Here is a 27834-nt window from a genome sequence, read left to right as displayed (position 1 = left end):
GCCCCGCCCCCGGCCCCGCCCCCGCCCCGCGTGGCGGCCGCGGCACCTGCGCACTGCGAGCCTCTCACGCCCAGGCGGCGCCGTTGCGCGCCGAGTCATCGATCGCAGAACGCCGAGCCGCGGGGCTGGGCGGGGGCCGCCCGCCACCCGCCCGCCCGCGGGGTGGCTCCAGGGGGCGCCCTCACGCGAGGGGCAGGCGCTCCTGTTCCAGAGACCGGCCGGCAGGGGCCGTGGCGGGGCCTTCTCTCCGCTCCTCCTCGGCACCCTCGCGGCTCCGGTAGTCGCCCCCGCCCCCCCCGGGCCCCCGGGCCTCCGGCCGCCGCCATGAAGCTGCGGGTGCGGCTCCAGAAGCGGACCTGGCCGCTGGATCTGCCCGACGCCGAGCCGACGCTGGGCCAGCTGCGCGCGCACCTGAGCCAGGCCCTGCTGCCCTCCTGGGGCTTCGGGTAGGCGGCCGGGCGGGGCGCGGGGGCGCGGGGGGGCGCGGGGGGCTCCCCGCCTGCTGCGGGCGGTCACGTGAGGCGGGGCGGCGGGGCGGCGGGGGTAGGGCCCCGGGACTGTGACGCGCGGAGGCCCGGGCGGCGCGGGCGCTAGCGCTGCGGCTCGGCGGCCCCCGGCTTGCGGCCGACATGGCCCGGCGTCCCGGGGACCCGGTCCCCCTGCAGGGTGAGCCGTCGCCTTCGTTTCTGCCGCAGGGGAAGCCGGGGACCGGCCGGGGCGGGCGCGGGGGTTCGGCTCCGGGGGGACTTTCCCGGGCTCGGTGGGGTCGCAGGTCACCGTCCCCGGCGGTCGCAGGGTTCCGGGGAACACGTCGGGAAAGTTCCAGAAGTTAGGGACCGGCCCGCGCTCCGAGGCCGCCGTGAGCGGGCTGGAGGCTGCGCCGGGCGGTGCGCGGCCCGCGGCGGGACCCGGTTCAGGGTGTGGGTGCTGCGGTGCTTCTGGTTCCCCGGCCGAGCTGTTGCTTTTTTGCTAAAACTAAGGTAAACGTGGGTCTTGGGGTGACCCTGGAGGGCTTGCGGTTTGGGGGCAGTGACGTTGAGAAATCAAGGACCGGAATCCGCTATTAATTTAATGGGGCTGCAAATGAGACTTCGTTTCCACCGAGTGTTTTCCGGGGATGACAGTCTGGGGGCCGAGGGACAAAGCTAGGGGTGGGCCTCTTCGCGAACTGAGCGAGCGAATTGGGCGTTTGAGCGTGCTGAGGAAACAAGGGTAGTCGCTGGGGCTTTCTAGGTGAATTCTTCAAAAGGAAACCTTTCTGTTAATTAAGCGGATTTTTTTTTTTTAAGATTTTATTTATTCATGAGACACAGGCAGAGGGAGAAGCAGGGTCCCTGCGGGGAGCCGGGTGCGGTACTGATCCGGGCACCCCGAGATCACCAGCTGGGCCCCCCCCCCCCAGGTGCCCCTAAGTGGGTCCTTTTTCTGAGACTTTTATAGATTTTGACTTTATTTTTAGGGAATAGAATAAAATGAGGCCATGTTATGAACTTGTCACCTTTCATTTTTCATTTTCATTTACTATATTAAAAGTAAGCCTGTTTTTTCTCCAAATCAAAAATGAGATTTGAACTGTTGAGTGTTGTATTAAGTGACACGCCTATTGTTATTTCCTGGTGGTAAGCCTAAGCATTTTGTATGTTAATGTCATCACCCCACCAGAAATCTCAAAAGGACCTTCTTTTTAAAATATTTTTTCATATGTATGTATGTGTATTTCATTAATATTTTTTTTTTTTTAATTAAGGGCACTCCTGAAAGGACTGTTTAAGAGCCCAAGTTAGTTTCTCCTTTGGGTTTGTTTTTATAGTTGAGGCTGGTTAACTGGAAGGAATGTAAGCTTCAGCTTCTGAAAGTAAATTCATTCTTCTGAAAATATGTTCACTTTATAATAAATGGGTAGTTCTAAAATACAACGGTAGGACACTATTATTTTTTAAGTGTCTTCACTGAGCAAGTGGATCTGGGTCTGACATGAATATTTTTTAAAGGCCTGGTGTTTCTAAGATAGCATTTTCTGATGAATTTGAATTTTTTCAGTTTTTAACCCCTCCACTGGAAAGTTATATGTTACTTTAGAAGTAGCTCTTCCCTTTTCCTAAATGGGGAGGGAAGTCCAGCATTTTTATTAATTATATGGTTCTTTAGCTTTTCTACAGGTGGTTGTTTGGATGAACATTGTATTGACATTGTTTGAAAAAAAAAAAAAAACCTTTTGCTGTGACAGATGATCCATAAACACATAGTTCATATGAGACATTTTTCTCTTGGGATAGTGTTTTTTTGGGGGGCATCTTCAGTATTTATTCATGGGTTTGAAAACAGAAGTATAGCTATTTATTTCCTAATAAGCAGGAGTAGTTTCTAAAATTTTAGTAATTTCTCTACCAAAGACACTTTAATTGGTAAGAAAAAGTGTTTTTACATGTGAAAGAAAATGAATTATTTTGCGTACTTTTGAAAATGCAGCATTGCAAGAATAAACAGAACATGATTTTCAAATCCTTGGTTAACCTCTCAAAAAGTTAATGAAGTTAGCATTGCTGAGTCTAAGTGTCTTATAAAATGTGCAGCGATTTGTTAATTACTCCGCACCACTATGTGATGAAATGATGGATATTCTCTCAAATCAGAGAGCCTATGATGTGGAAGGGAGGAGAGTTTGTTTCAGGCTAATTTGAGCTCCTGTTTAGCAGTGGACTTTGGGATTTGTGCTGTTGTCATTATAAAAGACATCATACATAACGTTATCAGTAACAAAGGCGACCTTGTACTTAACAGTGGGAGGGATGCATTTATACTCGGTCCTCTATATTCTCATGTTTTTGTGATTGTTAGTATTTATCTTGGACATGGGTCTAGTGTTTTGGAAGAGACATAGCTGACTGTCCTGTAAATACATTGACTAGGGAGCCCTTATTTCAGTTTCATTTCCATCTTACCAACTGATGTTTGTTGGTTGCAGGTTTTTGTTGTTGTTGTTGGTTGTTTTTTTTTTTTTTTTTTTTTTTTTTGAGGATTTTATCTGTTTGTTCATGAGAGAGAGAGACAGAGACACATACAGAGGGAGAAGCAGGTTCCCTATGGGGAGCCTGATGAGAGACTTGATCCCAAGACCCCAGGATCACGATCCTAGCCAAAGGCAGATGCTCAACCACTGCGCCACCCAGGTGCCCTGTTGGTCGCATTTATTCCACAAATACTTTTACTTGCCAAGAGCGGGAGATACAGTTTTGAACTGGACAGATAACGACCTTATGAAAAACTTAAATTCTAGTGGTGGGGGTGGAGAAGAGATGATAAATAGGGAATTTTTAAACAGTGATGTTAAAATAAAACTGAAACAGAGTGGAATAGAGTGATGGAGGCTAGGTGGAAGGAATATCAGAAGAGGTGGTATTTGAATTACTGGAATGATGAGAGTCAGTCCTTTGAAGATCTGGAAGAGCAAATGCTGAGGACCAGAGGCTGCAGTGAGGTTGATTTGTTTTGAAGAAGGGATAGAAAGCTTATATTGGCAGAGAACAGTAACTGAGGGGATGGAGTGGATGTGGTAGGAGCACTGGGGAAGGGTCAAATGTTAAGTGTCGAAGGCCATGTTAAAGATTCTGTTCCGGTTTCAAAATAGAAGCCCTTGGAGGATTTTCAGCAGAGGAATGACGTGATTTGTATTTTAAAAGGGCTATATTTCATTGACTGAATCTTAAGCTGCTGTCAATCTTAAGATTTATGTTGTTTTATGTAATGCTAAAGGGGAAAATGCTGGCAATTAAGTTGTGATGTGTCATCAATTTTTTTTTGTCATCAATTTTAAGAAGCATCCCTGTTTTGAAGATAGCATAATTACAAAAGATGTAAAATATGTATGTTAGAATTGATGAGAACATGGATGGATTACTGATAGAGAATTACCATATTGTGTCCCCCAGGCTAGAATTGTAGCCATTAGAGATCTATAACCCAGGGAATGTGGTGCTAAGAACAAATAATTTTGATAGTTTTTTGTAAAGCTTTGGCTTCCTTTTTATTTTTGTTTTCATTATTTTATTCTCCTAGGATCATAACATGTACCTTACGTATGTTCCCAGGTAATGGTAGGTAGCTCTTACTATCCTTATCCATCTTTCTTGGCAGTTCTGATACCCGGTTTGCAATCACATTGAACAACAAGGATGCCCTCACTGGAGATGAAGAGACCTTGGCTTCATATGGGATTGTTTCTGGGGACTTGATATGTTTGATTCTTGAAGATGCCATTCCAGCACCTAACTTACCTTCATCCACAGATTCAGAGCATTCCTCACTCCAGAATAATGACCCACCCTCTTTGGCCGCCAGCTCCAATGGGTCCAGCATACAGAATGAACAGCCCAGTAATTCATTCCAAGGACAGGCAGCCCAAACTGATGTCTGGAATGAGGACAATATGGTAGGTATTAATAGCAAAATGAGAAATGAGGTGGTTGACAAAGCATACTTGAATACCTCAGTTGGATTCTGTATCAGTCAGGATAATTATTAGTAGTAGATTGTAGATTATAGTCTTGTAGAAATTTTTTAAACTGCTAAATGCCTGGACCATTACTTGACTGCCATTCGAGAGAACCCAGTTTTTACCTGTTTATTTCGTTCAGACCTTTTCTCCTTCAGATAAGTTGTCCCTTGGCTCCTGTTGCTGCCTATGAGCTTGTGATTCCCAGCCTCACCACTCTTGTCTGCTCTACTCGTTCAGGCTATCTAGAGTCCAGTTATTTCCAAATTATTTGCAGGACATTTATTACCTGGATTTTAAGCGCTGCTGTCTCACCATTTGTGCCAACATCAATTTGGAAATATGAACTAATGTTCTCTTCTCAAACCAGCCATTCTGTCAGTGGCACCACTGTTTTCCTTGAGTTTAAAACCCTGGAGTAGGGATCCCTGGGTGGCGCAGCGGTTTGGCGCCTGCCTTTGGCCCAGGGCGCGATCCTGGAGACCCAGGATCGAATCCCACATCGGGCTCCCGGTGCATGGATCCTGCTTCTCCCTCTGCCTGTGTCTCTGCCTCTCTCTCTCTCTGTAACTATCATAAATAAATAAAAATTAAAAAAAAAAAATAAAATTAAAAAAAAAAAATAAAATAAAACCCTGGAGTGATTTTTGATGCTTTATATCCAACCTCTTAACAAGCCATGTCAGTTTTTCCTTTCCATTCCAGGCTTCCAATGTCTGTCCTTCAGTCTGCTTTTTGTGTTCAAGTTTTCCCTGCACAGTTTTGATTATGTGGTTCCCTTGCTTGTCCCGTAACTATGTCACTGATTCTACCTGTGCTTATAATTTTTGAGCTGAAAAAGACCTGTCTGTGTTTAACCCTATCATCTTAGGAGGAAAATGTTGCCTCTCTTCCTGTACCCAGCTTTTAAGGTTTTTTGGGGCTAGTTTGTGTTCTTCCCGCCAGTGAACTATCATCTCCAGTCAGACTCCTTTATCAGTTTCCCTGTACCAGCCAGCACATTCATATGTTCTCACTGGCGCGCACACACACACACACACACACACAGAGCCTACCCACTGTTTCATGCCTTTGCTCTTGCTATACCCCCAGCTGGGAATGCATGGCCTTTCCTCCCTCTCCTGTCTCTGCCCATCTTCCAAGGTCCTGCCAGCCACAGCCCAGGGACTGTCTCATTTCTTTGTATTGATGATCCTTATTGCCTTGGTGCTTACGAGGCAATTGATTTCAAAGCTTTTTATTTCTGGATCACATGTATTATTTAGTTTTTAAGACTGTGCTGTTGTGTTCATTGTTTTTTTGTGTATACTTATCACTTCAGCTTAGTTTCTTTCTTTCAGACCTTAAACATTTGTGAGTATAAGTATGCATTGTGCTGTCGTGGCATTAAGTACAGGACAGATATTAAGAAACACTTTTTAAAAGATTGGTAAAGTATGAAAATCATCTATGTCAAGATTTTTTTCTTTTTTTAAGAGACTGCGCACGCTGAAGCAGGGGCAGGGAGGGGCAGAGGAAGAGGGAAAGAGAATCTTAATAAGCAGGCTCCATGCCTAGCTAGTGTGGAGCCCAGTGTAGAGCTCGATCTTGTGACCCTGAGATCATGACCTGAGTCAAAATCAAGAGACATTTAACTGATTCAGGTGTCTCAGAGATTTTTAATAATGTATCCAGAGAGATTAAATGATTTAAGAAGTCTTTATAAGGCTCAAAATGTTTTTATGATTTTTTTATTTTTTTATTTTTTATTTTTTATTTATTCATGATAGACATAGAGAGAGAGAGAGAGAGGCAGAGACACAGGAGGAGGGGTAAGCAGGCCCATGCCGGGAGCCTGACGTGGGACTCGATCCTGGGACTCCAGGATCGCGCCCTGGGCCAAAGGCAGACGCAAAACCGCTGAGCCACCCAGGAATCCCCTGATTTTTTAAAAAAATTTATTATGTATCCATTTTTCTGTTCATGGAGGGAATCTAGGGAATAAGTAATAGAATATTTAGGCACATATTTAAATTAAATTTCTAAATCTTCTTTGCTGATAAACTCATTCAGATATTCTAGTAGAAGGGTCCATTCCTTTTACCTTTGTGTACTTGTAAAATGTCCTGTAAGAACTTTTCACTGTGACATTTATTTTACTAGTTTCCTTTTGGAAAATTTTGAGAAATTAATGTTGCTTCAGGTTAGTCATTTCAATTCTAAAAGCATGTTTTGTATTCTAAGACTTGTATAGGTTGACTGTAAAATCTTAGTGTGGAAGGTGAGTTTGAAATCTCATAAGTATACATTAAGTGCTTGAAACAGAGATCTGCTAATTGTAGAATGAAGTATTAGTAAAGGAAAATAGGTAAAACTAGAAGCAATAGGAAAGTTTTACTCTTTTAATTAAGTGTAAATTAATTTTCTTATTTCACACATTTGGGGATTCTCTTAGTACTTGTTGAGTCTTTAATGGAGAAAGGGATAGCCTGGTATCAGACCCTAATGTTAACCCTAAACTTAATTTTAATCACTTGTTCTATCATTTGTAAATAACATGACAAATGATCTGTTTAGAGAGGTGGTGTTGAACATTTTTCTCCCATTCCACATGCATGAAGAATATGATAAATATTCATATCAGAATGGCTCAGAATGTCAGTGGTTCTCATGGAGAGGGAGTAAGGTTTGATAAGTCCACCAGGGGATTCTGATATCTTCCTCCCATGGCATTATTAGTTTAGAGTAACTCTTTTTTAGTATTTTTTCCACATATATTGTCTCCTACACAACTGTCAGTAAGTAGCAAATAGCCAAAAGTTAGGTAGAGTAGGTAAGTAAGAAGCAAAGAGCTTACATACTTCATAATTTAAGTGTTAAATGGTTTTAATAGGTAGTTTCTATCAGAAATATGATAGAGCTTCCTTTCTGGGTAGTGCAAATTCTCATTGGCCTCTAGGTTTTAACAAATGAATTTTAAGCTTTTCCATAAGCCAGTAAGGGTTAGGTCCTCAAGGATTTCAGAAGACCAGCCTCTTGCTCCTATAAATTTAGCCACCCTTTCGTTAATCCTACATAATTTTAATTTCCTCTGCCCCTTCTTTAATGGAAATATGAACTTAAAGAGAAGATACATGTGTTTTATATCAAGTTGGAGCACATGAGTAAGAAACAAATCTGAGCAAAATTAATATAGGTAACAGTCTTACTGAAGCAGCATATTGTGTCTGAAAGCCTGAACTGCCAATCTGGAGATCTTGGTTGATTTCAGGTTTTTATTAGCTGGTAACCTTGATTCTGTTTTTTTATTTATTTATTTATTTATTTATTTATTTATTTATGATAGTCACAGAGAGAGAGAGAGAGGCAGAGACATAGGCAGAGAGAGAAGCAGGCTCCATGCACCGGGAGCCCGACGTGGGACTCGATCCCGGGTCTCCAGGATCGCGCCCCGGGCCAAAGGCAGGCGCCAAACCGCTGCGCCACCTAGGGATCCCCCTTGATTCTGTTTTTAAATCTGAGTCACCATTGAAACATGTTTAAAAAGGCATCAGCTGACTTGCCTGTTTTATAGAATTTTTGTATGGTGCAAATGAGAAGACACTGAAAACAAAACCTTTAGGAAATTGTAAGATATTGTCCTTAACATTGGTGCAGCAAGCATTTGCTAAGCACCTACTATGTGCCAGATACTGTACTGGGACTGCAAAAGTGGGTGACATGTAGTCTGTTCCTTTCTAAGCTTGCAGTCCTGGTGGGATGTAGATGTGTGATCAGGAAAGTGCAATGCAGTGTGCAGTAGTTAAGGCGTTTGCAAGGCAGGTTGGTAGTCTGTACTACCTCTTTTGCAGAGGAAGGGACTGGCAGGAAGTGGGCTTGACAGAGCAGGGACCTGATGAAGTGATAAAAGGCCTTGTATGCTAAGGAGGTTTAGCAGTTTGGACTTCGTTTTCTAGGCCTGTGTTTGGTCAACATGTTGTCTGTGAAGGTGTTATGGGGATGCTGAGCATTGAGGAAGGAGTGTGGTGGTTCTTGGCTAAGTATGATGCACGCATTATTGGGATTGGACTTGTCAGAGCTCTGTAATGCCACTGTGTATTTTGTGAATATGGAGGGTGAGGTTCAGTGCTGTAGCATGTAGCAGTTTCCAAACCTAGTTGATTATAGAACTCTTTTCCTGAGGACATCTAGGGCTACATTCCAAGGCACAATTTCGGGAAATGCTGCTGTCTGCATTGGGGAAATACTGGGAAATTTTAAGCTGGGACATGCGACATAGTTGGATTCTTAATTGTCAAAAACTCTGGCAGCAGTGGGTGGAATATGTTGGAAAACCAAGTGGAGTCGGGGATACTTGGGGAGGCTGCTGCTGGAAGCCAGAAGGTAGAGTCTTAAGTACCATTGGGGAATAGTTGGGCAGATTCTAGGGATGTTTAGGAGGTTGATTCAGTGGAACTTTGAAGACCAGTCACGTGAGAGGTGGAGTTTAGTATGGTGGAGGGAGAAGGCTAGGTTGATTTCCAGGTTTTGGCATACTGGCCAGAATTAATGGAGATAGGGAATTCAAGATGGAGGAGTAGATTGCTGGCTCATAATTAGGAGGGCTCACTTAAAATGTGTCCCATTTCTGAAACTAATAATGTGCTTTGACTTTGAGTACTCATTTGAGTTCACTTTAGGATACAATGTAAACTGTGTAAAAATAAAAGTCTATTTAATGAATTCATACTTTTTGTTATCTTTTTCAGTCGGGACCTAGTCAGAATTTTGAAGCTGGGTCAGTTCAAGATGTTGTGGATATGGAAGAGGGCACAGGTGTCTTTCCCTTGGAACCGATGCTCTGCAGTGAATCGGTGGAAGGGCAAGTGCCACATTCATTAGAGATCCTGTATCAGTCAGCTGACTGCTCTAATCCCAATGATGCCTTGATAATATCGATACATCTTCTCATGTTGGAGTCAGGTTACATACCTCAGGTGAGACTATGAGCAGAAATCAAATGTCTTATTAGGGTTTCCCGTTGGGAATGGTGGTGTATTAATAAACATCACTGGGGTACTGTGGTATTCTAGAGTTCTGTATTAAAGACAAAAGATGATGTAGGATAACGTAGTAAAACTGTGGGTCAAGACTGTGGGATGGGCATGTGTACATGGATGGCTCACTGAGTTATTTCTGATGTTAATGGCTTTGAATTGCCAGTAATCTAGTAAGATTCATTGAGGGAGAGGGACTTTCTTTCTTTCTTTCTTTCTTTCTTTCTTTCATTCATTCATTCATTCATTCATTCATTCATTCATTTTCCATTTGGTAAGTATCTCCAGTGACAGATGCAGTGCTTTTGTCCCTGCTCTCAGGTTGCTTGTAGTCCAGGAGTGGGGGAGAGAGGCAGTCTACAATCTGTCATACTATATTGGTTAAATTCTAGGACAGATATCTGTGTATTTGAGATGCCAGAGAGTCATGGAGGAGAACAGAGCGTCTCGGTGTGCCTGAGGATACCTGGGGATCTTACTAATGCATATTCTGATGTAGTAAGTCTAGGATAAAGCCTGAGCCTCTGCATATGCCCACACAGTAGTGATGCTGCTGGTCTGTGGGCCATGTTATGAGTAACAGAGCTGTAGAGCAGCAATTCAGTGATCATTGAACACCCGCAGCATGCAGTGCTCTGAGCTGGGAAATCAGGATATAAGGAGTCTGTAAGCGGGGGAGAGAAACAAATAAAAAGAAAAATATGATGTATTCTAACATAATAGAAGTGTGTAGCAATAGGAGTATGAACAGAATGTTAGGGTGTAGAAGAGAATGACAAACAGGATTTTTTTTTTTTTAAGGACTCACAAAATGATCTTTGAGCTGTAGGTCTTGAATAATGATAGGGCTTTGCTGGGCAGAGATGTGAGTCTTTAAAGAGAGAAATCAATCCCTGTCTCATTTTTCTATCAAAATTTTACTAACGATAGTAATGATTTGACAAACTTTATTTAAGGGGACTGTATGGAATGCTTATTTCCAGACAAGTTAGGGGCCTCTTGGATTTTTAGTCTTTATGAGAGTAATACTTTTCCTCATTATTTGTTTCTTTCATTTCATTCCCCAGGGGACTGAGGCTAAAGCTCTGTCCATGCCTGAGAACTGGAAGTCAGGTGGTGTGTATAAGCTGCAGTACACGCATCCTCTCTGCGAGGGCGGCTCTGCTGCTCTCACCTGTGTGCCTTTGGGAACGCTGATTGTCATAAATGGTAATTGGATGGCACGGCCACAGTTGTCAGTTTACAGAGCTGACCTACCTGTTCCTCTCCAGACATCTTCCGGCTGCTTCAGTGACTGGCTGTCGTGATCTAGTTGAGTTTTTCTTGTCTCTTAATCCCTAGGCCGCTGATAACACGAGTCTGAAAGGTCATAGGATACATGGGTTGATGTTCAGTCCGGCAGACTTCTCTCCCAGGGCAGCCATGCCCTTCAGCTATCTTACCCTTGTGATGCTTTTGCTTCAGGGGGTGTTGTAATCATTGGAGTGAGATGATCTATTACATATGGGCTCTGTCTGCCTGTGGATGACTTTATGTTTATTTTTTTGACCGAGGTCTGGAGCTGAGAGGTGGTAAGAGGTGATTGAGTGGGGATCACTTTTGATCCTGTCTCTGAACAGTGATGCTTACAAACACAGCTAAGCACTGCCTTAGTGTGTGTGCGCTTGTCCCCCACACCCGCGCCATCAGGAAGGTCACTCTGAGTAGTTGCTTTGTGTAGTTTTCTTTTATATTGGCAGTTTCACAGGGATTGCTTTGCATTCCATTTTTGTATTTCATTTTAGCTCGAAGCCATCAGAAGTCTCTATCTACCCATGATCTGTGGAACGAGCCCATAATCACACATTCTGGAGAGCTAGCGGAGTGACTGGAATCTTTCCTTTCTGCTCTGCCTTTTTTTTTTTTTTTTTTTTTTTCTGCTCTGCTTTGATTTTTAAGGTTTATCCCCTTAGCTGGATAAGATAGTATGGTGAGATTGGAATGACTGCATTTTCAATTTTCCAGGAGAGCTCACCTTTCATGGAGCAAAGGCAGTTGCTTCCATACACCTTAGCCCCTAGTCTCAGCAGCTACTGGTTCTGCTGAGGTGGAGGAGGCGGCTTAGGAGACCCCGTATTGCCACTTGAACCTGGAGCAGCACCATATTTGTCTGTTACATTTATTGAGGTCTCTTGTAAAATTTTGTTTGAAAAATGTTTGTTCTGCAAAAATTTATTTTGAAAACCATCATCCTACACTGTCTTGATCTTTGAAATGAAAGATAGTTCCAGGTTCCTCGTGATGTGATTTCTGCTACTTCCCTTTAATCACTAACTAGATTCTTTGAAATGTTCCTTTCAAGTCTCAGATTTGAACAGCTTTAACAGCTTTGGTGGTATCCCCATTTGTCAGGATGTGACTTTCCAGTGGCAGGAGGACTAGTTCTGTCTCCTCAGTGTTCATTACAGTGAGCAAGTGAAACTTCCCACTGGGAGTTCTTAACACGGAACATCAGTAGTTTCTGCTTCCCCGTCGTTCTGCTCCATCCCATCATAACTGCAAGGCTGAAGCTACCCAGCAGTACATAGGAGGTGCTCATGCTCATTTTTGCTTCTGTTTCTTAGAAAAGCACTTTAACATCGTGGATAATAGCCTCTCTTCACTGGTGTCAGAATCTGTAACATAAAGAGAATGGCTGCTAGATCTCTCCATGGCTTCTTAGTTTCTGTTATCTTGTTCTTTTACTGTTCTTGGCACATCAGCTACTTGTAGACTTGTGTGGCAGCCAGCCACTCCAGGCTTGATTCTTTGAAAAGGAGCAGTGTGTCCATAAGTCTTTCCTTCACCCAAGACCTCCTGTTCAGGGCACATGTGCATAAGCACATCACTGGCCTTTCATGGAATGAGATGAAGTGCGCCTTTGTATATATGATTAATGTTTGAACCCTCTGGTGATGTCAAGAAGATTGGTCCTTTGGGTCTAGAAAGATGATGTGAAAACCTAGCAGGATTCTTTTAATAAACAAGGAAAGATTCATTGCCAGGGGTTAAATAAAAAAATAAGTGGAGTTTTTAGTGACTTTGTTAGAAGTAATGGATTTATTATGGTTTCACTGCCTCTTACTAACCTTGCTGTATATCTTTAAGTTACTAATAAGGTGCTATTGGTAATACCTATTGGGTTTTATATAAAGGGTGCATACTTTAGTTTTTTTTTTTTTTAAATCTTAAAGATTTTATTCATGAGAGACAGAGAGAGAGAGAGAGGCAGAGACACAGGCAGAGGGAGAAGCAGGCTCCACGCAGGGAGCCCGATGTGAGACTTGATCCTGGGACTCCAGGATCACGCCCTTGGCTGAACACAGGCACTCAACTGCTGAGCCACCCAGGCTTCCCCATACTTTAGTTTTTAAAGGTGTTTTAGAGTGATTTTACTTGATGTGATGGCAGCTTTACACTTTGCTGTGAGGGAAAGGAAATAAACATAGAGCACTTTGTTTTCTGTAACGTGTCCTTTGTATGTTGGGACAGGGAAATGCAAACCCATGCTAAAACATGAAGGCCATTAATGAACTGAAAAGAATTGTGTGTCTCTCTTTTCCTTATTTACAGCTACTCTAAAGATCAACACTGAGCTCAGAAGTGTGAAAAGATTGCAGCTGCTGCCAGAATCATTTATTTGCAGAGCAGAACCAGGTAAGAAAAGCATGATTGAACTTTGGGGATGAAGCTTTGAGATGCTCACTTTAGAACACCTGAAAGGAAATGTCTGAGAGATTGAAACTTTCTGAATGAGATTAAAGCAAATTTAAGACATGTTGCAGAGTATCTCTTTCCTGCTTTTCTTAGAGTCTTGGAGTGCTGGGTTATATTTATATTGCCATTATGGAATGACAGAAGTATGTAATTCATCCCACACTATGCTGATATTCTAATTTCTGAATTAATCTTTGGATTTTTCCAGCATCATATTTAACCAATATGGAGAGGATCTGTGTTTTGTGGAAGCTGTACAATGCACCATCATTAGTGAAGATTATTGGAGGAAAAACTACTCAGAATGTTGGCTTAAACCAGCATAGATTTGGTTGCTGTTTGATCAGATTGGAACTTTACGAGAAGTTGCCATTCTAGGCACGGTTTTGCTTGTATCCTATAAGATTATTAATAAATGCAGAGACAAGTTTTGTTTTTTCAGTTAAATCCAAGTATGAGATGCAGGTAGGCAGTTGAAGGAGAGGACATGAGAGGGAAACTCACATCTTTAAGTGCTCGTTTTGTGCTGGACCTGTGCCTTGACAGATGCAATTCCATTTCATTCTCCTAGTAAATTTAAGAGGGTTTTAAAATCCAGATGTGGCATAGGGTGGTGCCCTGTGGTGGTGGCAGTAACAGCGGTGTCCTTGAGAGAAGGCTGCCTAGATCTAGGTCTTTGCTTTGAAGGCCTAGAGACTTACTTTTGTTGGTTCCTTGGGGACTTCGGGCCATGAGTTCCATGAATCTCCATGAACCCCAACTGATGGGAAAAGGGGATGGGCAGATACATGTTTATAATGGTCTCTGAACATGTAACATCACACTAGACCAGTGTTTTCTCAGCCCTCTTTTCATGATCAATTCCCTGAGGAGCTTTTGTAGAAAATTCATCCTCCATCTATTCTCTCCCAAATTTTAATACCATAGATAGAGTGTATTTTCATTTGTGTACTGTGGTCCTTTGGAAGGTCAAACCAATGGTAGAGCTAGGGCTTTTGTTTTGTTTTGTTTGCCCTTTAAGAACCAGTTCTTGTCCCATTGTGCATGATGCTGCCCCTGTTGGAGATGTATAAACTAGACTGATAAAGCTCTGAAGATGGTCTTACCTTTGGGACCAGAAAAACTTGAAATTCCTTGGCCACAACCCTATATTCCTTTCACACTAGGGAGGACCTGCTTTGAGAGTAGAAATACTCTACACTCCACAATAGCAGAGGTTATTATGTGCATTTTACAGATTAGCAGACATGTCTAGAGGAGGTTAAATTACTTCAAGGTCATAGAGCTAATAAATGGTGGAATTCAAGATTGGAATAGATTTGACTCCTGAGCCTATTTTTAAAGAAAACTTTTATAGGAATGTAGTTCAGATCCATATTTCTTATCTGGTTTCTGTTAAAGAGACAGGAAGTGAAGGGGAAGAAGAAAATTAATACTGTTCTATTACAGTAGGTTATGGACTGTATTAATTAAATATTTTTAATATAGTACTTTAATGTTGGGTAAGGTTATATAGCGCTGCTCATCTGACAAGTCATTTTAATTACTTTTTATTGTGGTTTATAATAGGGTACTTCATATATACTTATTTGTAAGTTCCCAATTACTTTTATAATAAATAACTGAAGGAAAAACTTGTTTAAAAAGGTCAGTTTTCACACATGAATAAAGGCGATAAACCAAATTGATTTTTTAAAACATCTTGACATTTTATTTCAAGTCAAGATTGTAGTTCATGCAGTGAAGATTTAGAGATTTGCTATGTATCTTTTCTCGTTTCATTATCAAATTAAAAGGAGTGTTTATTTCTTAGAGATAGTGAAGGAGCTAGTCACAGAATAGGGAGGGAGCAAGCATATTATCTGTTTTTCACTTTACATCTTAACGAGTCTTTGGTGCAGTGGTGGTGTCTCCTTTAGACAGGTGAGCAAGCCAATGTGGGCCAGAGAGTTCAAGGTTATATACCTGGTACAAATAAGTGGAACCGCAATGGGGACTTCAGTGGTATTTGGCAGTGTTTCCCATGCAGTGTACAGGTGAATCATCTGGGCATCTTATGAAAATGCAGATTCTGATTATGAAAACATAGGTTTGAGATTCAGTAGTGCTGAACAGTTTCCAGGTGATGCCAGGTCTGGTGACCTGTGACACACACTCTGGAGTAGCAGTGAGGTGGCTAAAATGGGTGCGTGGAAGCCGGACTTAGATTTTGTACCCTGCTCTGCCACTTACTGTAAGGCCTTGGACAGGCTTTCATTATCTTGTCCTGTTTTTAAAATGGGGGTCAGAGTATTTGTCTCTTACTTAGGGAGAATTACTTATGTTGAGAGAGAGCTTGAAGAATGCTTGACACAGTTGCCAACCTGGTCATCAAGGTGACAAATACCGTTCTCCTTCTGAAATCTGGAGAGTGGTCCCCCACCGTACACTCCTAGCACCTGGGCAGTTGAGCCAGGTGCTCAGGAAATTGTGTTGTGTGTACAATTCACACCCCACAATATTTCCTACCATAACTATAGCCTGTGAGCTATATAAGTTGCCTGCAGCGCTATTTGAAACTGAGATTTTTAGCTTTACATCTAAGATTTAGTTTTCAGAGCCACACACTATATATTTCTTCTTCTTCTAGAGACTTTGGTTCATATCTGTTCATGTAGGAATGATTTGTGAAAATTTACCACTTTGGCTTGGCAGAAGTAGAGGATACCATTTCAAGTTTTGCCACTTAATTTTGTGTTTTGATTTTTTCATTAAAAATATATCTTCTAGGGGAAAATGTAGCCAAGATATACAAAGATCTTCAGAAGCTCTCTCGACTCTTCAAAGACCAGCTGGTGTATCCTCTTCTGGCTTTTACCCGACAAGGTGAGAGATGATAAAAGATCACAGGTCAGACAGCTAGAAAGAGTAGGAAAAGCTTATATGTTCTGCTTGTGACTCTGACATAGTGAAATTCTCCTCTGCCTCTTTTCTCCTTCTAGTGAAATTCTGCTTTTTTACAACTAAGCTTCACTTGATCTTAGCCAAAAGGCCGAGAAGCGATAAGCTTCAATGTTAATTCCTTAACGTGGTTTTTACTCCCTCTTGGTGTCTCCTCAGTATCTTGTGCATCTTTATTGCAGCCTGTCCTCTGCTGTATCAATATTGTCGATATGAGGTTTTTCCACTTGAGCTTTTAAATACCTGGAGAGCAGGGAACAGGTCTTGTCCACTTTTGTGTTCTCATGGCCCAACACAGGGTCTGGTCCTTACGTAGGTGTTCGTTCAGTAAACACATAAATAATATACAGCCTGTAAGTTGGGTATTAGGTTTTTAAATATGATTTATTGGGCTCTATGGGTACTTTGGATATTTTACATGCATTCTTATTTAATGCTAACAACTTTGAAGGAGATTTTAGTTTCATTTTATAGATAATGAAGCTATTTTAGTGAGATTTAGAATTCATTCAAAATTTTTATATTAGCTAGCTCTTATTTGTGTTGTAATACAAAAATATTTTAAAATCTCAGTGTCTTAAAGCAAATACCTATTCTTCTCACTCATGTACCTGTTGTGTGTGGGTTAGCTGTGGCCACAGGAGTAGTCCTCCAGGATATGCCCTTCTTGTAGCAGAGGGAAAAGAGGGCCAGTGGCCCAGCCATGTGTTGGTTCTTAAAGCTTTTGCTCGGAAGTGGTATGCCACTTCCACTCCTATTTCATTGGACAAAACCAGTCAAAATGGCTGAGCCTGATGGCAGTGTGGTGAGGAAGTGTAATTATAGGCTAGAAAAATGAGAATCCTAGTCTACCACAATCCTTCAGCTGGAAAATAACTTCAGATTTATACAGATATGTGGCTTTTATCTGCTGTGTATTGCAATATTTTAGGTTTCCAGTTGCCTGGGCCAAGATTGTTGTTACCACAGTCATTGTCTTTAGGTGGTGGTGATGAAGAGAAAAATGTGAATTTTAAAATCCTTTATTGATTTTGATTATCTTTGCTAGTGGAGAACAGTATCACATCTATTAAAGGAGCTAATAATAATTTTCATTTGACTGGAGTATGTTATTGTTATTGTTTTCCCTTCTTAGCTTGCTTCTGAAATTTATCTCCTTTCCTTTTTTCTAGTCTGCTAGACCTCAAATAATAGTACTTGCTAATTCTGCATGTATTCACACATTTAATTTTCAACTGAGTGAAGTAGACAGTACTATTAACCCATCTTACAGATATGGAAATTGTCTTTCCACCAAAATAGGGAATAAGGGACTTAGAAGTAGCAATCTGGTCGCTGTGGGGTTGAAGTTTGTTGTAGGTGTTGCATACTTGGGTGAGGAAGACTACCCTCCAATTGAGGAACAAGTTGGTAACTTTGTTAATAACTATGTGGGGAGAGCCAGATGTTCTTTACTCAGTGATACCTGTTCCTTTTTTCCTTGTAGCCCTGAACCTGCCAGACGTATTTGGGTTGGTGGTCCTCCCATTGGAGCTGAAGCTGCGGATCTTCCGACTTTTGGATGTTCGTTCTGTTCTCTCTTTGTCTGCGGTTTGTCGTGACCTCCTTATTGCTTCAAATGACCAGCTGCTCTGGAGGTGTTTATATCTGAGGGATTTTCGAGGTGATTGTTATGACATGCTAATCTCTCTTACCATAGTTATTTAGCTTGCTAAAAGTTTTTAGTTGTAGGTTCTTTTTTTTTTTTAAAAAAAGAGTTGCAAATAATCCTAACAGCTTTATTGGAAGATTCTAAGCCTTGTATACTTTGCCTGTATCCTGAAAATTCTTCGCTTTTTTTTTTTTTTGGTGTGTGTGTGTGTGTGTGTGTTCCCCATAACACAAATAGCCCAGTAGATGAACTAGAATATTTCAGGATAGTAAAAATTTCAAGTTTGGTCTTTCTTTTTAGACTATCCTCCGTATCTGACTTAGCGGTCTGGCGCATTTCCAAATGACTTCCATGGTTGTGACCTTGTGCACAAGTTAAGAGAGCCCTGCTTGCTTCCCTGTGGCATGTTGCTGGGGAAGCTTTATTTCATGTAATCTCATTTATGGGGACCTGGTGATCTTTGCAGCAGTGATGACAGTGGAACTTGGGGATGGGGAGATGTTACCCCAAATGTAAAAGCCCTTTACCTGGTGTATCAAGATTCCCAGATAGAAGCCTAGAAGCCTGACTGGTATTTCTTTTCTGCATATCAGTGTTTTTTAAAACTGGTTTGACTCTGAGGTGGGTCATGAAATTGATGTAATGGGTCATTAAAAAAAAAATCAGTATGTATTTTATGAAATAGTTAAAAATTTCTATTTCAGTATACGTATATATAGGTATATATTGTGTTGCAATGTAAAAAATATTTGTGGTTCACATCAAGAAAATGCAAATGATGGTGCTATGTATAACATACCATCTTGGCAGCTGTAAAAGTCTGGCGGGTAGATTCCCTTCCTTATTTGTACTAGGAATATTATGTAGAATCATTTGGATTGTTAAAAAACCTTTTTTTTCCCTTCAAAAGTAAGAAGTGAATGACCTGGTTTTTCCGTGTCCTCCCCCTTGATTCCTAAGGTCCTTGTTTGACATTATTTATGCCGAGTCCGGGGTTCAGAGTATCATTTTGTTCTAGGAGGCAGCAAGTGTCATCTCAAATTTTAAAAAAATAATTATAGTCAAGAATGAAAAGAATGACCAGAGTATATAGAGGAACCAACCAAAAAACCAGGCTATGATAAAAAATAGGCAAAAAAGCCCTTTTATGTCATATTCAAATTCAGGTTAAAAATACAGTTAGTCTCTATTTCATTTCCAGATTGTGGTCCACAAGCTTGTCTGTAAGCCGAGGGTTCAGATTTTCTAATGAATTTCCCTATGGCCACCATGTTATGGGACTGGAACTTTTATAAAATCTTCCTTCCATGCCCATGTAATAGCTTCTCAGGAAGCCTCTCTTTTATGGAGACTCTTCATTAGACTTAAATTGAAGAGTTTCCTTTTTCCTCATTTCACATATTTCAAGTAAATAAGTATATTAAAAAATATTGAGTTGTCTGGATCATGCTTCTCTGATTGGGGGAAAATACCCAGATATGGAAGGAAACTTCAGGTCCGCTTTCCCTGTAGTTCTGATGGGCTGCGATGGGCAGAGATTGTCACCCAGTAGGTGTCACAGAGAGTCGGGATTAGAGGCAGCAGCTGCACTCAGATGGGACAGGGGAGGAGGCGCAGCAGGGGATTGCTGGGGCAGGGAGGGGCAGGGACAGCTCATGTTCCTCCACGTCCCCTGGGTGCCCCTGCACAGACTTCCCACGAGCACAGAACGGTGACTGGTGCCTTCAGCAAGAGCGGTTTGAGTGAGGCGCAAGAGGTGCAGGTCCTGCAGGATGTGGTAAACAAGTGATTCATGTTCCTTTCTGTGCTGAATCCTAAGCTTCAGTTTCCTTAGGACAAAAGCAAAATTGCTCTTTAATGCTGGATGCATGAAGCATTTTAAATCTTTTTGTTTTTTTTTTTCTTTATAGATGGTACTGTTAGAGCTCGAGACACAGATTGGAAAGAAGTAGGTATTAATATCGAGGCTAATGTTAACATAAGCACAGCAATAACTAGTGAGTTAATACATTAAGGGCATATTGATTACTTTTGTTATGTAATGAAATCTGTTTTTATTTGTTGCTCATTTTCAGTAAAGGTGTTTTTAACTTTTAGACTCAAGAAAAAGGAGTCTTATCACAGCATTGTTTTTCACCTTGATTTTATAAAAAACATTCTATCTTTCTCTGTTGCAAAAAAATTTTAAGTTGAGTTTCTGTGCTGGACTCGTCTGGCTGTTCAAGTCATTAGAATAGTACATTGTGAAAAGAATGAATGTTGTTTGACGTGCAGATGCCTGCCGTACAAGACGTTGACGGGACTGAGAGAAACGGGGAGGCTCGTGGGCTGGAGGGTCCTCAGACTATCCTCAGTGCACAGCACTGCTCCTTAGGAAGATGTGCCAGCCTCTGAAATTGGCATTTTTCTTTTGTTGTGGTTTAAGTTGAGATGGAACATGATTTAGGTGAAAAAGTGAGCTTAAATGCTGTTCCTCCTGCCCCCAGTAACTTAACTTTATATTCTGTGGCATGATATTTCTCAACATATATTTATGTTTTCCATGTTCAGGAAAGGCTGACCTAAAATCGTGTATTGGTTAGCTCTGGATTAGAACCTTTACAGTACAGGTCACTCAGTGTTTCTCCAAATGGGCACAGTTGCTTGGTTGCCCTGTGGTTGAAGAGAACAGTTGGTTCGGCCTTGTATGCCCAGCTCCTACCTACTCGTGGGGAGGGAAACTGCTAACCGTTCTCTCGTGTGCACTGGTTCCTTTGTCTGCTTCGTAGTGTGGGAAGAGGAAAGTGTAGATAGCGCAGTGGAAGCAAATTGGAACTTTGGGGAAACATCCAGATCACTTACGGTATCTCGTTCTTGTGTTTCTACAGCTGTACAGGAAGAGGTACAAACAAAGAAAAGAAGCTCAGAGAGCGCGCCACATGATGTTCCCGCCTTCATCGCCCCACCCCATCCCCTTTGGCCCCAGCCCCTGGCACCCCAGGCCTTTTCCTCCTAGCTCTCTCCTTCCTCCAGGAATTATTGGTGGAGAATATGATGAAAGATTAACACTTCCCTTTGTTGGGGACCCCATCAATTCACTCATTCCCGGGCCTGGGGAGACCCCCAGCCAGTTCCCTCCACTCAGACCACGTTTTGATCCTGTTGGCCCGCTTCCGGGACCTCGCCCCACCTTGCCAGGGCGGGGTGGCCCGAGTGACAGATTTCCCCTAAGGCCCAGCAGGGGCTGGCCAACTGACAGCAGGCCACCATTCATGTGATTGATTTGTAATCTCACTTCTGGAGCTTGTTTGGTTTTGATGTCATCTTGTTGGGGTGCTGATCTCTAGTGTTTTCTGATTGTGATGGTGAGGAATGCACTCACAGTGGCCTTTCAGTAGATCTGTTTAAAGCTCCAGGGGTGGTAGGGCCCAGAGGTCACTGTATGACCAGGTTGACCTTGGGAATAGCTAGCTACTGACCTACACCACCCCCACCCCCCGCCCCGAATTCCCCTCTTGAGTGAATGAAGGTGGTTCATCGATAATGTTCTGCACCAGATTAAAAAAAAAAACAAAACATATAAGTCACGTGGCAGTCTTGATTTTTATTACAGAAAGAGAATAAATACTCAGAACAGCTTCACAACATTACTTGGAGATTTCAGAATGATCAGAAAACCTATTCAATGTCATCAGATTGTTGCAGGGGATTTTTAAAAAATTATGTTTTAGTTGCACCCTTTCTTTAAACAAAATCATTTGCAGAAGACTGACTTACAAAATGAGTAAAAACCAAGCTAGTTCGGTTGAACTGGACTTGGGGTGGGTGCTGTGGACACCCACCTGCTCCGTCACCTCCTCTCTCTGCAGGTCTTTCTCGGGTTCAGTAGTGAAACCTCTGGGCTCTGTAGCAGCATTTTTTTTTTTTTTTTTTTGACAAACATTGGGTTCTAGGGACTCTTTCTGGCTCCTCCTGGAGTGGAATTTTTTTTCCTTGTGTTTGGAACACTTGGTGCCTAACTTGTAATCTAAGTAGGTGACATCTTTTAACATCAGTTTTACTGCTTTAAGTGCTGGTCAGGCACTTGTTTTTCAAAGATAGTCTCCTATTATTTGAAGAACATTTTACTTTTAAGATTTAAAATACACAAAATTCAGGTTTTATTCATTTTAGAAGAGAAAGGCCAAACACACATGTCTTCTCATACAACTATAGAAACATGCTATTGTGACAAATTAAAATCCAAATCACAACACAGGAATAGAACACTATTAGTATTTGCAGACAATATTTAGGAATATTGTCAATGTTTTCCTGCTTTTTAAAAAACCTGTTTTGCATATAAGGAAATGGCTTGGAATGTTCTATGCTGCAAGAATATTTTGAGTCCTACATGTGAAAATATTTTTTTGCTACACATATAGTCTTTATTCCCATCACAGTGAAGAAAATTCAGTCAATAATAGGGTTTTCTAGAGGCCATGCCACTTTTAAGTAGCTTAATGTATATAGGCGAAGGATTGGGGCTTTGACATTTCTTTCTGTGGTATTTTATAGTATCTGAGCTATTTATCTGAGCTTTTTAAAAAAGCGTCCACTAGATGCTGTGTGGCTTTAACTGGGTCTGGGCTGAAGAACTACCAGAAGCTTTGGTGGGTCTACCCTGCTCTGTCTCTGGCTGTCCTGGGGTGTCAGGCTGCACTGGGGGTTGGGGGGTGGTGTGGAGTGCAAGGACGGAGTGATGACCAGAAGCACCGAATACTAGAAGACAAGTTTGTAAAATGCAGTCATTTTGGATGGTCCTTGAGAGGTCCGCGGATGGTGCTTGTGTCCCACGGATGCAGGTGCTGCTCCTCTCTGACACTCCCCTCAGGCCTCCTGGCAATAGGACCGATCTAGCTGAGGATGCTGGCGCTGGGCCGAGGCCTGAGGTTGCAGGCCTCGAACAGTGGCTTATTCTAATTCTAAATTCTTAAACCAGCCTCCTAGCTTTTCCTCTTGAGCGGCTAAATTTGTAGTTAGAAGCTTGTCAAATCCTACATTCTTTTCATCAGGCTGAAACTGGAGCTTTATGTATTGCTGGTGTGTAATGAGAGTGAGCTCACGGCTTGGCAGCAGCACGGTCGCTGTGTGACTTCTGACATCACTGGTAACACTGGAATGGAGGCGAGACGGTTTAGAGCGCTCGGGAGGTGGGCCGGGAAGACGCGGTTCTTCATCGCGGAGCCTTCACGACTTTACCGCCCAGTGTTTCCCCCGCCGATCTCCCGGACGGGCGCTTGCCCTTTCTCCCCCCTTCCCTCTGAGTGGAGATGCGCTTGGCCGTGGCTGCGCTCAAACCACGGGAGGGGCCCTTTCCTTCCCGTAAGGTTCGGTGACTGCCTCCGTAAGAACGGTGGACTTCTGTGCTCCGCGCTCGCGTGGCCCTCCAGTTCTGAGACCGCTGTTGGGCCTCACGTCTCCCTAATTCTTCGGACGGAGCTGGACTCCGCTCCCTCGGCTCCCTGGGCTCCCTCGGCTCCGGCGGCGCCAAGACTGGCGTGTCTCCTTTCGGGGGCAGTGGCTGCCCGGGCCTCGCCCGCTCCTGCCCCTGACTCCGCGGAGGAGCCGCAGAGAGCGGGTTCTTCCCCCGGGAGGCTCTGGAAATGGGACTCGCAGGTGGGAGGACCCACCGGAACACACGATGGAGGGCAAAGGGGAATGGAAAGGATTCACACGCGTGCCTCGTGGAAGGAACGTTTCGTTTCTGATTGGTGTCGCCTTAAAAGCAGTGCCCCCTGCCTTCAGAAATCACTTCCTGGCCGTGCTCTCCTCTCGGCCGGCCGCCCGGAGAGCCGCGGTCCCACCTACTGGGGCCGCCTATTTGTCTCTGCAACACGAGGGAGCCTCTGTGCCCGTGCTGCGTTGTGCCTGGTTGACGGACTGATGCGACTTGCTTGTTGCCCAGACTTCTAATCGTCTCCAACCAAACCCCAAATGCTGCCTTCTCTTAGAGTCCAAATATTAGACCGAATCTCTGAATTTTATCAGGGGCCGTGTGGGAGTCGGGACAGCTTTTGACACCGGTCAATCCAGTTGAGTCCCGGCCCAGCACGCTCTCCAGGCACATCCAGAAACGTGTGGGACAAGCAAAGTGCACATGGGTCCTGACCTGCTCCTCCACCTGGCTCGGTCCCTGCCGCACCTGCCAGCTCACCTGACCGGCCTAACCTGGGACTCGGCCCTGTCCTTTCAGCAGCGCTAAGCGCATGAAGCAGAACGAGCCCTGACCCATTAGGTGAAGTGGAATAGAGCCCGAGCCATCCGCTCCCGGCGCTGGGACAGGCAGGCTCCGGGGGCCACGGTGACCATGCGGCTCTGCGCTGTGGTGCGTGGTCTGCGTGGGGCTCCACGGCCCTGCTCTCTGCTCTGCGAGCCTCATCTGACCGACGCTGAAGTTGGCACCTGGTCCCTTTGGCTCCCGCCCTGGTGGCCCTGGGCTGTGTGATCCCTGATCCGGCTCGCTCCTATTCCTTCCCAGGCTCCCTGGGGAATCTGAGCCCTCTCTCTGAGGCTAGAAAACTGCCACAGATTTTCTTCAGCTTCCTAATACGTCAGTGCGACTCTTCCTCACACTGAGATTCCTTTAAAGACCGCCCTTTTCTCCAATCTGAACACTTCATGTACATTTGACTAGTCTCCTAGTTTCCTAAAGCATGTCCTAAATGCCGGGGTGCCAAGCAGTGTGCCCGGTGCCTGGCTCATGAGGCTCCTTCAGCTGCAAATGCCGGAGAACCTCCGGAGGGGGCTCCTGGGTCTTGCCACGGTATGTGCGACCTTGTGGGTGAGGCCCGTCCTCCCTGCCTCCTCAGAGGCACTGAACATTCGGAGGGAGAACAGTAATGATGAAGAGAACACAGAGGTGATGGAAGAGGGAGGACATGCCGACTGAGTGTCCCTGGAAAGCTGACTTCACAACCTAGATAACACGGTGCCATCCTACCACGGTGACAGGAGGGAGACCAGACCAAGAGTCTCCCCTGTGCTGGTGGCAGTGTCCCTGCGACTATGTCCTTAAACCCCCATTCACTGTGCTCCACGTTCACACAAACCAAATGGATCCTGCTGCTGTTTCAGCCTCCGCAGGTCAGCCTGGAGGGAAAGTGCTAGTCTGGCTTTGGGTTGAAGTTGTGACATAAAGCGAAACACAACAAACATCCTTTCAGAATCTCCCCAGAGTGACTCCCATCCTCACATCGTTTTGCCCTTTCCCACTCAAAACTGTCACAGCGATTGAAGGTGGAATGTGTGGAAGGAATGGGAGCTAGCCGACGCCAGAGGGGATCTGTGCCCTCCCGAGGCCATCCATCGTTGGTCTCTACCCCCATACACACACCAGTGGGAAAATGTGCTCCCATGGGCCAGTTACAGTGTCACATCATGGATCACGGGTACATGGTCATAAAATCCGGATGCCCGGCCTGATAGAAGTGTGTGCTATTGTAGCTGGAGTATCTGGGAGAGAGCGCATGAATATTGAGATGTTTTTAGGGACAAGGGACAGATTACAGGAAGGGGAAAATTCAAGCCATGCAGTCACTGTTTACGGAGCTGCAGGGTTTGCTCACCAGAGGACTGGGTCCCTGGCCTCTCCACCAGCTTGGCTCAGGGCTGCTGCTCTAACCTCAGCATAAATGCCAAATACTTGGGGAGACAGACAATCGTAAGGTCTGGGCCTTATGATGAGAAATCCTGACTCCCTGGGTCTGAAATGAAGCTAGCTGTGCCCACACTTTGAGAAACTGTGCAGCCCATGACCACCCTGCGCTGTGTCTTGAGCTGCATCTTATCACTAAGCGTGAATCAAGTGAGACTGACTTTTTCTGACCCTACCCTCCAGCGTGGAAGAGGGATGATTGCCTCGGGTGGTCTCTGTGTTCTTGATTCCCCAGGACATGCAGGCTGCCTGGTGTTGCCCTGTCCTACCAGCTTCCTCTCACTCCTCTATTAGAATGTAGCTCCAGGCCAAGGACATGTTTCTCGTGAGCATCCTCTCCTCTGTCAACAGGGAGGGGAGGACATGTCTTAAGTAGGAAAGTCGGCTGTACAGGGAGAGCAAGCGGCTATGTTCTAACGTCCTGGACTCTTGGTGAGACCAGGAGGCTGGTTCTGGCACCTACCATGTTTCTAGCACCGGGTGCATGGTGATTCGGGGCAACCCTGCCCCTCATCTGATGTAGGGAAAGGGTCTTGGAAAGGGAGTCACTGAACTTGTTTAGCCAAATAAGTTTGGGTTAACCAGGTGAAAGCTCATTCCTTTACTGCAGGAAGCCCGAGAGACATGTAATGTGTACCTACCAGTCTCAAAACAGGAAATAGAAACAGTGTTTCCTAAACATGTGGGACTAGGGGACCCTCTTCTGAGTGACCTACCCGTGCCTTGCTGTCAACGGTCGGAAATGGCGGCCTAGGAGTTCTCAGCCTGTGCCACTGATCTGCTGACTCTGGTTCCTCCTTTGTCCCTGAGGAGGAGACAGCCTTCCTGACGGGAATGCAGAGAGTTCTTGGGGTGTGTAACACGGGACGGGCGGAGGAGCCCTGACGGACTCCTTCCTCGGGAAGTTGAGGGCATCGTCCTGCGCTGGGAACAAGTGATGCTTCATAAAAGAGCCCGAGGTTGGCTCTTGGTGGTCAAGTCTGGCCGTGGGCGGCCCTTCAAGACTTCCCCTCTTTTTTGCCATGTTCTGAAAGCCCCCGCTGGTCACATGGCATCTGATCTCTTCCCACGGTTCTCAAGAGCCCACTGGTGGCCACAGGTGATGGGCGTTGGCCTGTGGTCTGAGGGGCGAACTGGAGCCTGGATGGAACTAGCACAGGTAGGTGGTAGGTTCCCCTGGCTGGGCTTTTGTCCTTCTGTTTGCAAAACACTGTCAAAAGATTATTGCCTCCCATGTTGCTGAGGTCCCACTACAGCGCCTGCATCTGGAGGGGTGAGGCCAGGCCTGGACAGGCTGTCCCCCAAAGGCAAGCAAAACACTAACAAGAAATGTGAAAAGTAGCCACACACGCACATTTCACTTGGTTATCTGAGGCAGGGGAGCAAGCATCTGGGTGGGAGGGCGATGTGTTGCCATTAGGGCCGGATGTGAGGAACCCAGGGGCCCTCAAAGGCCCACCATGGTTGGATGACGCTGCAACGTCATGGTAAAGGGAGGTGGGAACACGCAGAGATCCTCAGTCCCTGGGTCAGAGGCATTAGAGAGTATTTTCGCAGGCCCTCCATTCTGTTCCCCTCAGGAACCAAGGCTGAGAAGGACCATGAGGCAGAAGGAGAGTGCGCCCGAACTCTCTGCCACCCCAGCCCGGGCAGGTTAGTCAGAGAACAGGCTGGCAAAGGACTTCCTCAGGTTGCGGATGGTCTCGGCCTTGGCCTCATCTTCACTTGCGGTCCCACGCTGGGAGGCGTCGGATGTGCTGAGGCTGTTAGTCAGGGACTGGGATTTGCTGAAACAGAAAGGCAAGGGGGGTTGGGGGGGGGCGACAAGGCCTGGGAAAGGGCTGAGGGGCCTTCCTGGGAACGGCAGGGTGAGCCCAGGGAGAAGCCAGGCGTCCCGACGCTCACACACAGTCTTTAACATGTGCAAGGGGGTTATTGGTACCCTCCAGGTTCAGGTGCAGAAATGGGCTCATGCCAAGTAACAGGGGTGCCCAGGGCTGACGTGCTTCCCAGCCACCCAGGCTGCTCAGGTGCAGGCGTTACTGGAGGCCACTCCACCGCTTGCCCGCCTCCCCGCACTGACTTGTATGGCCAGTTGTGAAGGGCTGGACCCCATCTGGGGTGGCCACCCCTCCTCCACCTCCTGGCTCAGGCCTGAGAATCAGGAGGTGCCACCTGCCCCTCTGGCCTCGGCAAGGGCCTCCTTCCCCTCATCGGGACAAGCGAGGGCAGGTCTAGCCCACCGGCCGGCCATTTCAGGATCCTCAGGGTGCCCGCCTGGTGCCAGGGGACAGGGCTGTGGAGATGAATAGAACTGGGGCCTTGC

General features: G+C 44.9%; 3 protein-coding genes across 7 annotated transcripts in view; 1 reads left to right on the top strand and 2 right to left on the bottom strand.

The window, feature by feature from the left end:
• The window catches only part of BPIFC (BPI fold containing family C), a 60190-nt gene extending 60022 nt beyond the window's left edge, over window positions 1-168 (bottom strand). For both annotated transcript variants that reach the window (XM_038550753.1, XM_038550757.1), the window contains exon 1: window positions 47-168. The gene's annotated coding sequence lies outside the window, so the exon portion shown is untranslated. The remainder of the gene's footprint in view (window positions 1-46) is intronic.
• On the top strand, window positions 117-21392 carry FBXO7 (F-box protein 7). Of its 2 annotated transcripts, none has more exons than XM_038550750.1 (9): window positions 117-446; window positions 4135-4429; window positions 9220-9447; window positions 10575-10716; window positions 13099-13182; window positions 16012-16107; window positions 17669-17845; window positions 19744-19781; window positions 20701-21392. In XM_038550750.1, the coding sequence occupies exons 1-9, from the start codon at window positions 325-327 to the stop codon at window positions 21088-21090; spliced, it is 1572 nt and encodes a 523-aa protein (XP_038406678.1). In that variant the 5' UTR covers window positions 117-324; the 3' UTR covers window positions 21091-21392. The 2 variants fall into 2 exon arrangements, with proteins under 2 accessions (XP_038406678.1, XP_038406679.1); XM_038550751.1 differs by lacking the exon at window positions 117-446 and adding an exon at window positions 539-666 and having other exon boundaries at window positions 4287-4429.
• SYN3 (synapsin III) overlaps window positions 21393-27834 on the bottom strand; it is a 453900-nt gene continuing 447458 nt past the window's right edge. For 2 of the 3 annotated variants that reach the window (XM_038550747.1, XM_038550749.1), the window contains exon 14: window positions 27163-27295. In XM_038550747.1, coding sequence (XP_038406675.1) covers window positions 27163-27295 — 133 coding nt within the window. Of the gene's footprint in view, window positions 27296-27834 lie in introns of all 3 variants that reach the window. The other variant, XM_038550748.1, reaches the window with a different exon arrangement.

The sequence above is a fragment of the Canis lupus genome, chromosome 10 (assembly GCF_011100685.1).
Source record: "Canis lupus familiaris isolate Mischka breed German Shepherd chromosome 10, alternate assembly UU_Cfam_GSD_1.0, whole genome shotgun sequence".
In the NCBI taxonomy this organism is placed as follows: domain Eukaryota; kingdom Metazoa; phylum Chordata; class Mammalia; order Carnivora; family Canidae; genus Canis; species Canis lupus.
The sequence above is the reverse complement of the archived record's forward strand: the minus strand, read 5'-3'. Positions and strand labels throughout refer to the sequence as shown.